The following is a 12513-nucleotide window of genomic DNA, read 5'->3' as shown; positions in this document are numbered from 1 at the left end:
GAGCGATTTTATTGAAGCTCTCCATCAACACCCCCCCCCCCCCTCCACACACACACACACACACACACGCACACGAAAAAAGCCACTAAAATGATTGACTATTACTTTGTATTGAATTTTTTATGAAGTTTTAAACGGGACAATCACGTTGCAGCTTGGTTTTATTGGAATTTAGAATGTCACGTTTCATCAAGTTCTAAAGATGACGTTCTGCTGAACAGGCGCCATTACTCACAATCCACTGTAGTGTGAAGATATACGAAGACTTTCTTCGTCTTTACTGACAGTTATTTGTTCGTAGATTTGTGCTTTTCATATTGGTAACTATTTACTCTTTAAAATGTTTACATTACTCGGAGTAATTGCTTTAGTCCTGCGGGGAAGGACAGAAAACAAACCCCATCGAGAAGAACCCGTGGAGAAAAACTCTCCACCCACGATGACCAGTGATGGTAAACCACATACCGATGCTATAAGAACACCAAAGTCTGCATATAGGGCCCTACACTCGCTATCGTGGAAGTTTTTTATTATTAATTTTAAAACTTTATTTGTTAAGTTTTGTTAATCAGTTTTATAAAGTCTGTAACATACAGTCAATGTGTATCTAAAGTCGATTTAGTATATTTCTTCAGTTATTCTCCATATTTCCAAACTAGCACGTCAAGTTTCTGGACAAACTTTTAACATTTAGATCAAGTTTGCCTGTATACAATGTTTTTTGTTTTTAGCTCTGGACAGTTTTCATCACAACTCATGTGCAGGAGATCTTTTGGTTTTATGCCTCATATATATGAAATGAATGAGCAGTATCTAATTTAATCAGCTTCAATCTGTATAGTAGTAAAGAGGCTGAATAAGCTGCTTTGAGAATTTCAATTCTGATTTAATAAATATACCAAAGTGAAAATCTGTAATGCAGTACAGTATAATAGATATTGTATTACAAAATTCAGAAATGAACTCAACATCCTACCGTTTACTACATACAGTAGCATACAAGTTCATACTGTCATGCATTTACACAAAACTGAAATTCATTCCTTTAAGCTGAATTTAAGGTGATGTTTTATTTATGATGAAATGACATGGCAACTTAATTATTTACTAATAGGAGCTGTCAAAACACAAGAAGCATGACAAACACATCCATGCATGTTAAATTTACAAAACTAAACCTCACATAGTCACTTCATAATTGTTATCATTCAATAATATGGCTAAATGATATTTCATTTATAAAATGTGAATAAAACAATCCTTAGTTATTACATATTTTTCTCTTTTTAGGTCGAGATATTGATGATAGGACTGAACACCTGTCATTGGAGGAACTAAGCACCAGTGGTTGTCCAGTCCATGTTGACGACCACAGTGATGTCCTCCATTCTCCCATCACTGCACCGACCCTCCAAACTCCAGACCATGCTGCAGCTCAAAGTGTTGACGACGTCCCTACAGCCTGTGCCACGTCCGACTGTAGTGAGGATGATGTCCTTCAAGCTGCAGTGCCTTTGCTAGCTGACTTGTGTGCACGTGTTCTTCAGGACACTGAGCCACAGTCATGCCAGCAGCAGGATATGGAGAAAACTGTGACTGGTCAGTTTGTTCACTTCCACATTGAGTAATTCAATGAACATGCACAGATTAGACGGCAGTTTAACAGCAGTGTAATAATAAGTTTATGAGAAAAATGGCAAAACCTAAAAGTGCTTCTCTGTTTTGTCAATTGTGAATAATAACAGATTAAAACATTTGAATAAATGCCTGCCTGATTAAAATAATTAAAGAACTGGAAACACTTTACTTTAATGTTTGATTAGTTAATGTTATTTAATGTATTTGCTAACTAGAATTAAGAATGAAAATATCTTGAACAGCATTTGCTGTGAACAATGACAAATACTTACATTTCTTACCCATATTCAAAAAAGAGCAAGATAAACAGTTAGAAAAGACAATCAGCTAAAAAGTCACTTCAAAATGTACAGCTTGCATTATTATGGCTAATTAATCTCACAATTATTAAATGTGAATAAAACAATCCTTAGTTATTACATATTATTTCTCTTTTTAGGTCGAGAAATTGATGATTGGACTCAATACCTGTCATCGGAGGAACCAAGCACCAGTGGCTGTCCAGTCCATGTTGACGACCACAGTGTTGTCCTCTATTCTCCCGACTGTAGTGAGGATGATGTCCTTCAAGCTGCAGTGCCTTTGCTAGCTAACTTGTGTGCACGTGTTCTTCGGGACACTGAGCCACAGTCATGCCAGCTACAGAATTTGGAGAAAACAGTGATCGGTCAGTTTGCTAATTCACCATTAAGTAATTCAATGAACATGCACAGATTAGACGGCAGTTTAACAGCAGTGTAATAATAAGTTTGTGAGAAAAATGGCAAAACTTAGAAGTGCTTTTCTGTTATGTCAATTGCGAATAATAACAGATTAAAACATTTGAATAAATGCCAGCCTGATTAAAATAATTAAAGAACTGGAAACACTTTACTTTAATGTTTGATTAGTTAATGTTATTTAATGTATTTGCTAACTAGAATTAAGAATGAAAATATCATGAACAGCATTTGCTGTGAACAATGACAAATACTTACATTTCTTACCCATATTCAAAAAAGAGCAAGATAAACAGTTAGAAAAGACAATCAGCTAAAAATGATTGTACAAAATTAAGGAGCACTCTGAATATTTATTGATTTCCTTCATTGACAGAGATGTGTTTGTCAGTGCAATGTTTCAGTATTCAGAACACGACTGAGCATTTACATCCAGCAGTGTCACTTTTTCAGTGTATGTTTGTTTGACTGGGTTTTACATTTATAATGGTGGGCTGCGAGACCCCAAGTAGTCACTTCAAAATGTACAGCTTGCAATAATATGGCAAATTAATCTTACAATTATCAAATGTGAATAAAACAATCCTTAGTTATTACATATTATTTCTCTTTTTAGGTCGAGAAATTGATGATTGGACTCAATACCTGTCATCGGAGGAACCAAGCACCAGTGGCTGTCCAGTCCATGTTGACGACCACAGTGTTGTCCTCTATTCTCCCGACTGTAGTGAGGATGATGTCCTTCAAGCTGCAGTGCCTTTGCTAGCTAACTTGTGTGCACGTGTTCTTCGGGACACTGAGCCACAGTCATGCCAGCTACAGAATTTGGAGAAAACAGTGATCGGTCAGTTTGCTAATTCACCATTAAGTAATTCAATGAACATGCACAGATTAGACGGCAATTTAATATTAGTGTATCAATAAATGGTTTGATTCATTTACGCTTCAGTTAGGGAGAAATGTAAAATAGCTTCTTTTTTAATATTATTATTTTATTTAAGAAAATCAAACATTTAAAACTGATTTAATAAATGCCTGCTTAGTTTCAAAATTGGGAACACTTCACAATAATGTTCCAATAGTTCATGTTAGTTAATGTATTTATGAAATAAGAATTAAAAATACTTGCACAGCATCAACATTTACTAATGTATTAATAAAATCTAAGGTTATTTATTTAAAGAGATGGTCCACCAAAATTATAATCTTCTATCATTTATTCACTCTTGACTTTTTCCAAACCATGTTTTGCTGTTTTGTTGAACAGAAAAGAAGATATATTGAAGAATGTTGAAAGCCTGTAACCATTGACATCCATAGTAGAAAAAAAATACTATTAAAGTCAATGGTTACAGGTTTCAACATTCTCTGAAGCATCTTCTTTTCTGTTAAAAAAAACAAACAATAAAAAACTCTGAATTGTTTGGAATAAATCAAGGGTCAGTAAATGATGACGGAATTTACTACTGTATTTTCTGTACTACTGTACTACTATAGTTGAAGTAAGAATTATTAGCCCCTCTGAATTATTAACCCCTCTGATTATTTGTTTTCCCAATTTCTGTTTAATAAAGAACAGATTTTTTTCAACACATTTCTAAACATAAAAGTTTGTTCTGTAGACTATCGAAAAAAAAGTAGCTTAAAAGGGCTAATAATTTTGTCCTTAAAATGGTGTTTACAAAAATTAAAAACGGCTTTTATTGTAGCCAAAATAAAACAAATAAGACTTTCTCTAGAAGAAAAAATATTATCAGACATACTGTGAAAATTTCCTTGCTCTGTTAAACATAATTTGGGAAATATTTAAAAAAGAAAAAAAATCAATGGGGGGCTAATAATTCTGACTTCAACTGTACATGTACTATATTTCATACATGTATGTTTAATTGACAGTTTTTTGCATTGATAATGGCGGGCTACAACACCCCAAATAGTCACTTCAAAATGTACAGCACACTTTAACATGGCTAATTAACATTTCATTAAAAAAAGTTAAATAAAACAATCCTTAGTTATTACATATTTTTCTCTTTTTAGGTCGAGATATTGATGATAGGACTGAATACCTGTTATCGGAGGAACTAAGCACCAGTGGTTGTCCAGTCCGTGTTGACGACCACAGTGATGTCCTCCAATCTCCCAGCACTGAACTGACCCTCCAAACTCCAGACCATGCTGCAGCTCAAAGTGTTGACGACGTCCCTACAGCCTGTGCCACGTCCGACTGTAGTGAGGATGATGTCCTTCAAGCTGCAGTGCCATCAGTTCCTCAGGAGAAGGAGAAAACAACTTTCGGTAAGTTTGCTACCTTGACACTCATTCAGTAATTCAGTGAACATTTACAGGATTACTTCAATTTAGTAGGGTGTGAGGATAAATAGTTCTGTTCAATTTTATTACAGTTTGAAATAAAAAAACAAGCAAAACTTAAAAAATGCTTGTTAATTTTTTTTTACCATTTATTACTATTACAAACATAAAAGTTAGAGGACTAATAACATGACAAAAAGTGAATTCTACATAAATCAATATACAAATAAATTAGAATATATATTAGGATTTTTCAGTCATTAAAAAAAAATGGACAAAAATTATTAAACCTTTGCTGCATGAATAAAAATAAAACTAAAAACTCTGCCAAATGTTATCTGACAGAAGAAAACACCAGTAACATTTACGTTTATAATGAAACATTTTTCACCTGTATTCAGAAAATGCTGAATTCTGGAACACTGTGAATATTTGTGAAGTTGTTGGACTCACTCTTGTTTATTCATGCACACAGATGTGTTTGTCAGTGCAGTGTTGCAGCAGAGCACTACTGAGCATTTACATCCAGCAGTGTCACTTTTCCCCTCAAATGTCTTTTTGTCCATATTTTGTACACACTGACTGAACTTAAAGTCCTGTACCGAAATGGTTTGGTGCGAATAGTTAGACCCCTACAGTTTAGTGGGCTGTGCTTCAGACTGACTTCAATATATAGATTGTTTAAATGTTGTTGATAACTAATATTCAGCTAATTTGTCTTTAGAAAATAAAAAGTAGCTCTTAATTGGATTTAGTAGTAGTAAGTGCTGTCACATTTTATTCCCTCATCTCTGATTTCTCTTTAACAGTCATCAATTCACGCCAATATGAAGTTGGTGATGAGCTCGGTGAAGGAGGTTTTGGAACCGTCTATGCAGCGACTCGTTTGGATGATGGACTTCAGGTATGGATCTGAACAGCAATATTAATCTAGCCAATCATTTTTGTCCTGTTATTCTGGTCTCACCATTGCCTTTGCTCATAATTCTAACACATCCACTCTTTTGTTTTGTTGATCAGGTTGCAGTGAAATACTGCTCGATGTTCGACACAACGTTCATCCGCATTGTAAGAAAACTGTGCTCTCTGTTTCTCCTCTGTTCCACAATTTTACATTTCAAACACGTCATGCTAACATTAAAGGATGAGTTCACCCATAAATAAAGTTATGTTATTAATTACTTTCCCTCATGTCATTCCAACCCCCCGAGACCTTTATTCATCTTCAGAACACAAGTTTAAATATTTTAGATTAAATCCTAGAGATCAACTCTACATACAAAGCTTCAAGAACACTTTTAAGACTAAAAAACAAAGGTTTTGGTTCCTTTTCTGGACTTTGAGCATCTCATTGCTATTGATGAAGGATGAGGGATTTGTGTTGCTAAGATGAAAGAAGCTGTCAGAGTATTGAAACAACATGACGGTTTTTAATAACTTAATTGGGTGAATTAATTCTTTAATCACAGACAGCAAATGATATTTTAGTAGACAATCGACTGATTTCAATTTTTTTTACCACTGATTCATCATAAAAAAACCTTCTTTCTTCTAGGATGGTTTTGCTCAACCACTTCCAATAGAAATTGTGCTTCAAACCCTTGTGAATCAAGGCCCAAGGGTTCCTGAAATTATTGAGCTTCTGGACTGGAAGGTGGAACGTGACTTCTACTGCATGGTCCTGGAACGGCCCATACCCTGTCAGCCCTTGAACAACTTTATAGAAAGCTATGTTGGGTCCATTGATGAAGATGACATACGGTTCATCATGAAACAGGTCGTATTCGCAGCTCAAACTTGCTGCCAAAGAAAAGTGTTACACCGAGATATCAAGCTGGAGAACCTTCTGATCAACCCGAACACCCTTGAGGTCAAATTGATTGACTTCGGGTGCGGGGATATCCTCGAAGATGAGGCTTACACAGACTATTCTGGTACGTATAATCCCTTTAAACTGTGGTCATGACTTGAGCTCTCATGAAGTAATTCACTGTTGTGAATCAACAGAATTCTTGCTTAGTAATGAATATTCAATTAAACATGCCTTGTTAACTGAAACAAAATCTCTTTCCTCCAGGCACAGCGGAGTATCGTCCTCCTGAGTTTCTGGAGACTGGCAAATACCACGGAGAACCAGCGACAGTGTGGTCTCTCGGAATAGTCTTGTTTGTAATGCTTTTCTGGAAGTTTCCAACAAGACGAGAACTGAATACGATCATGAATAAAGACATAGAAGGCCTGTCAGAAGGTGAGATCTTCCTTTCAGCACAGAACAGTTGTAATTTGAATTACCAAAAAATAAATTTCAAGGTGATCATGTCTCTCTCTTCTTTCTGCACAGAATGCTGCGATTTTATGCGCTGTTGTCTCAAGATAGACCCCAGAGAGCGGATTAAACTGGAGCGACTCAACCGCCACAGCTGGATTAAGGTAAATACATGTTAATGAGTTTAATATTTTTGATTTGATAGGTTAGTAGACAATATGCATTAGATTTACAGTTTTATGTAAAGTTGTATAGTCAGTCCTAATACACTATTTTATATTCATTCTTCATGTTCTTTAATGTCCACTTTCTTTACTTTAGGCATGTTGCCTATATTTGTTTTATGCAGGTTGTGTGATGACACTAAATATGATTTCTGTTTCTGTTTCAGACCAACGAAAAGAAGAAGAGCAGCGAAATAATGGGTCAGTTTGGTAGTTAACCCAGCACACGCATGCACACACACACTTTTATGGCAATGTCTTTATTAATGTCAATATTTAATCAGCACTCAAATGTTTTATGTGTTTTGTTTAATAATAGATGATAAATAGCACAACGGTTTTTCCACATTCAACAAGATTTCATTGTTCATTTGTTTATGTGTGTGCGTTGAATATGTATATTTTACATGAAGCATAAATATTTCTATAACTACTACTGTTCATTTTAACTTTCCTGTTTTGTGTGAATTTAAGTACAAATATTGAGTGCGTATATGAATCAGACAATAGTCTTGGATTAAATAAACTCTCTACTGATTGACATTTTATATCAACATCTTTGATTTTTCTTTTGACAGTCATCAACTCATCCTCTTATGAACTTGGCGTTCTGCTGGGTAAAGGAGGCTTTGGACTTGTTCAAGCTGCAACCCGACTAGAGGATGGCCTTCAGGTATCATCAATTTTCATCAATTAATATCTAGATCACCGCTTTAAATCAGAGTATCAGATAAAAAATAATAGATAGATATATGATTCTTATTTTTGGGCTAAATTAAACTGCTTCTTTGTTAATTTGTTCAGTGTTAATGACTGAAAATCAGCCTGATCTCAAGAGAAAACTGAACTATTTTAGCTTTTGTCATTTAGTGGCTAATTGGTATGAATTTATGAGTTCATTCGTATGAAAATGTATGATTTTTAAAAGGATGCGTGGCACCAAACTCCAGCCCTAAACCCAAATGTCAACCTGCATGAGCAAATCACAAGAATGAGATTGTACAAATTCATACGAATCAGCCACTAAATCAAAAAGTGACAAATTGCCATGAGATAGCATTGGACAAATGTGAACTCTGAACACAATAATTGTGTATAATTCTATAACACATGCTTTCTTTGTTCTGTTGAGCAGGTGGCAATTAAAACTGCCTACACCGAGAACGTCAAGTTCATCGACATTGTAAGTATGCTGTGCTCTTCAACTCTCATTCACTGTTTCACTTTAAGTATCTATAAATCACTAGACAAACTGTAATTGTCATCATGTTTTACACAATATCCATCCAATCATCATAACAAATATATTTCTTCCAGCACGGCTATCCGGAATCACTTCCAATGGAGGTTGCTCTTTTAGTTCTTGCAAACCAAGAGCCCGCAATACAGGAAATAATTAAGCTTTTGGACTGGCGCGTGGATGAGGACGAGTACATCATGGTCCTAGAGCGGCCCATGCCCTCTGAAGAGCTGCTCTCCTTTCTCCTGCGCCAAGAGTCGATCATCGATGAGGATGGGGCACGGTTGATCATGTGGCAGGTAATATTTGCAGCTCAAACGTGCTGCAGACGCAAAGTCTTTCATCGCGATATCAAGATGGAGAACATCCTGATCAACCCGGACACCCTCGAAATCAAATTGATCGACTTTGGATGCGGGGAAATCCTCACCGATGCTCCTTACACAAGTTTTGCTGGTATGTATGATCCCTTAAACTGTGAAGTGAGTCTCAAACTGTAGTGATGAGTTCACAATAGACTCTGAGTGAGTCAAGCTCTCACATAGCATCATAGAATGGAGTCCACTAATCGATTAATACTGTCGATCTGGTGACTAATGACTAATGGTTAAAACCTCTCTCATTCAGGCACAGATGACTATGTCCCACCTGAGTATCGGATAACTGGCGAGTACCACGGTAAAACAACGACAGTGTGGTCTCTTGGGCTACTCCTTTATGTGATGATGTGTGGAGATTTTCCAAATCGACACGACCTGCAAATGATCAGACGTAACATCTGGACCAAAGATCACTTGACAAAAGGTAAAATCTCTATTTGGGTCAAGGAAAGAGGTCAATCTGAATAATACAAACTATTATTTATTAATTAAGTTGTGCAGTAAATCTGAGCTCTCTCTCTTCTTTCTGCACAGAATGCTGTGATTTGATCCGCTGCTGTCTCCAGATCGAGCCAGAGCAGCGAATTGAACTTGAGAAACTGAGTCTCCATGACTGGTTTAGGGTATTATTTACATTCTGAACATTCTTTAATATTTGCACTCTTTTTTATCTTCCTAAATTTTCATAATTGTTTAAAAATCTTTTTTAGATGTTCTTTGGTTAATAATGCATTAAATAGCAGACCTCAATTTTGTTTTTGTTTCAGCCTGAAGACGTGGAAAGACCTGCACCCGAGAACCGCATCGTCCATCAGCAGTCAGAGGATCCCTCATTTTTTAATATTCCCTTCTTTTTACTTGTTAGTTTATTCTTTAGATATTATTGTATATTTTAGTATGACTGATGACAGTAGTTTAAAAAAAACATAAACACTTAAAAAAGGAAGTTGTAGCCAGCCATGACAGCAACCCTGTGCCACCTCAACACCAGAAATCTTCAAGACCCCAGACTCAGGGACCGACTGATTCATCAGCTGTTACGGCATCCCCATTTTTTATTGTATTTTTTATTAATTTATTTTATCAATAAATATTTTGTTTTTTTTGTGGAAATACTAATGGTAGTTGTGCAATAAAAAATAAAAAAAAATGTTCGGCGACCATGTAAGCAACCCAGTGCCGAATGAAGAAATGCTATGTGAAACACACCATAGTGATGTGCAGAGCTCTCAACCACTGCAAGACGAATGCACAAAATGCACATCAACCATGTACATGGTACATGCTGAACTGTACATACAAATTACCTACATTTTTTAAATATAAAGTGAACAGGAAGTGTTTGTGGAACAACAGTGTTGCGACGGAACATAAAAGATCTTTGCCACTCCCATCTCTCCCACTGAGTTTTTTTTCCCCACCATCATGTCCCTTCTGGGTCTCAGTAAAATAGAAGGTACCAAACTGTATGTTTAATGTTCACTGTAATGTGATGTTTACTGTTGTATTGTATGTACATTTTCTTTTTGTTTAATAAAAAATATTGCACTCAGAAATGGCATCTCCATTTTTTCATTTCACTTCTTTTTTTACTACTTTAGTCTTAAACTTTACAAAATTACTAATGACAGTAATGCTATAAAAATAAATAAAATAATAAAAGAAAAAAAAGTTGTACGATGGCCATAATAGTAACCCAGTGCTAAGTTAAATTCGTCATTGTTTTAAATGTATACATTATATTAATTATTTTATTGTATATATTATTTAGAAAAACTATATTAAATTAAAGCATATATTAGTGGTGCACGGCATTTACCCACCAGTCAACCTCAAACAATTTACCCAACAAGTTTCTTTTAATTCACCCAACTTTTAATTTCAGCATTAGTACAGTCCGCTAAATCAATAAGCTGACAATAAGACCTTGAAAATAGTGCCTTTTCAAAAATTTTATTCATAAGAAAATTCTACCTTACCAACTTCGGTGATAGGCAGAGAAAATATAGAAATAAAGAAACAGCTTTGGTTTGAAAATAACAGAAAAGATGTGAAGGTGGCAGATCTAATTCAGAAGAAAACATTGCATTGGTGCAGAATATACAATCCTTAAACAAATCTCTGAAATATAGTAAACCTACAGTATCTCTTGCCACACCATAAAGCATGGTCAGTGACTGATAGAGGAAACAAGTAATTCATGGATAGTGGCATTAATGAAGAGGCGGATTTAGCTTAAAACGGGACCTAAATTGAGACCAAATCCTAAGTGTTGATAAGACAATTACATTATCTGTAAACTTGGAGCCATTAATAGGTAAAGCGGCAGTAAGTAAGGCCTGTAAAGGAGTGGGAAGACATGATTTTGCCTCTAATTTGCATCTGGGAGCATTAGATGAGTTAAACCAAAACATAATCTTATGAATGTTAGCTGACCAGAAGTAAAACTTAAACTTGGGTAGAGATAACCCCACACAGTTTACGATTTTCAAGTAATAATTTAAGAATACAAGGTACTTTACCATGTCACAGAAAGGGTATATCAATTTAGGCCAATGGACTTAAAAAAGCTATTTGGCAAAAACAACGGAATACGCTAAAATAAAAATAATAATTTAGGGAGAATATTCATTTTGACTGTGTTAATTCTTCCAATTAAGGAAGAAATGAAGATTGTGCCACCTTTGGGGGTCAGATTTAGATTGAGCCAAAAAAGGAGAATAATTAGTGGAGAAGAGAGATGAAAGAGATCTGGTTTTAAACATCTTGGGATAAATGTTATACCAGATTTACACAGCCTAAATGAAACATTAGAGTCTTTAAGTTGCAATGCCAAAGAATTAAAAGGGTAACTCTCACTCTTCTGAAAATTAATTTTACAACCAGAACATGAGCAAATTTTGTTAAGAAAGGAAATGATAGAAGAAATGGCAGTGATCGGGTTACAGACATAATACCAAAAGTCATCGGCATAAAGTGATAATTCAGTTGCAATATCAGAACGGGAGATTCCTTCAAATGAAACAGATGAACGTCAGGCAATTGACAGTGGCTCAACAGCCAGGGCAAATATTAGAGAGGAGAGTGGGCATCCCTGCTGTGTACCCCGGCTTAATTTAAAGTATTGTGAATGCATACCATCTGTGGGTATGCTGGCCTGGGGTGAGCATATAAGAGATGAATCCATAAAATAAAATTATTCACAAGCCCAATTTTTTTAAATACAACAAAGAGATATGACCATTCATCTAAAAGATGCTTTTTCAGCATCAAGAGCAATTACAACCTCAGTGACAACAGAGAAATGGTAGGAAATATTTATATATATAAAAGAGTAGGAACATTAAAGAACACATGTCTCCTATACATGAAACCTTTTTGCAATTCAGATATACATATGGAAGTATCTTTTCAACATGAATAGCCAACATTTTAGCATCAGCATTTATTAATGAAAAGGGCCTATAGGAGTTACAAGAGGTGGGATCTTTTTCCTTTTTTAAAAGTATGAAAGCTTGAGTCATCGTTTAAGACAAGAAGCCACGTTTTAATGACACTACAAAAATAGTTATAAACGCATAGAATTTAGGAAGGTGAGTGGGTTATGGTCACAATCTACAACAATCGGATGACAGTTTGACAAATAACTCTCGAAATGTTGAATAGCAAGAACCATTGCTAAAGCCTCTTTTTCAATAGCAGAATACATCCGTGGTGCAGATGTAAACCTCTT

The 12513-nt window shown here is 35.4% G+C and overlaps 2 protein-coding genes across 2 annotated transcripts in view; one reads left to right on the top strand and one right to left on the bottom strand.

Moving 5' to 3' along the window:
- Positions 1 to 12513, bottom strand: part of csrnp1a (cysteine-serine-rich nuclear protein 1a) — an 811199-nt gene that overhangs the window by 540269 nt on the left and 258417 nt on the right. The window lies entirely within an intron of this gene.
- On the top strand, positions 194 to 9818 carry LOC147846343 (uncharacterized). Its single transcript, XM_087240811.1, has 17 exons — positions 194 to 452; positions 1291 to 1599; positions 2078 to 2305; positions 2974 to 3201; positions 4398 to 4655; positions 5480 to 5574; positions 5691 to 5738; positions 6226 to 6604; positions 6748 to 6918; positions 7012 to 7100; positions 7328 to 7361; positions 7739 to 7833; positions 8296 to 8343; positions 8478 to 8856; positions 9028 to 9204; positions 9315 to 9403; positions 9548 to 9818. The coding sequence occupies exons 1-17, from the start codon at positions 341 to 343 to the stop codon at positions 9674 to 9676; spliced, it is 2868 nt and encodes a 955-aa protein (XP_087096937.1). The 5' UTR covers positions 194 to 340; the 3' UTR covers positions 9677 to 9818.

This window comes from Danio rerio, chromosome 2 (genome assembly GCF_052040795.2).
Source record: "Danio rerio strain M-AB ecotype USA chromosome 2, GRCz13ab, whole genome shotgun sequence".
Classification (NCBI taxonomy): domain Eukaryota; kingdom Metazoa; phylum Chordata; class Actinopteri; order Cypriniformes; family Danionidae; genus Danio; species Danio rerio.
Note: the sequence above shows the minus strand (reverse complement) of the source record. Positions and strands in the feature narration are given on the sequence as shown.

Excerpts from the sequence above, each read along its gene's own strand:
- LOC147846343 (XM_087240811.1), top strand. The coding sequence starts at position 341 with ATGTTTACATTACTCGGAGTAATTGCTTTAGTCCTGCGGGGAAGGACA. Across the intron at positions 5,739-6,225 it reads ACACAACGTTCATCCGCATT|GATGGTTTTGCTCAACCACT; the intron begins GTAAGAAAACTG and ends TCTTTCTTCTAG. Across the intron at positions 6,605-6,747 it reads GGCTTACACAGACTATTCTG|GCACAGCGGAGTATCGTCCT; the intron begins GTACGTATAATC and ends TCTTTCCTCCAG.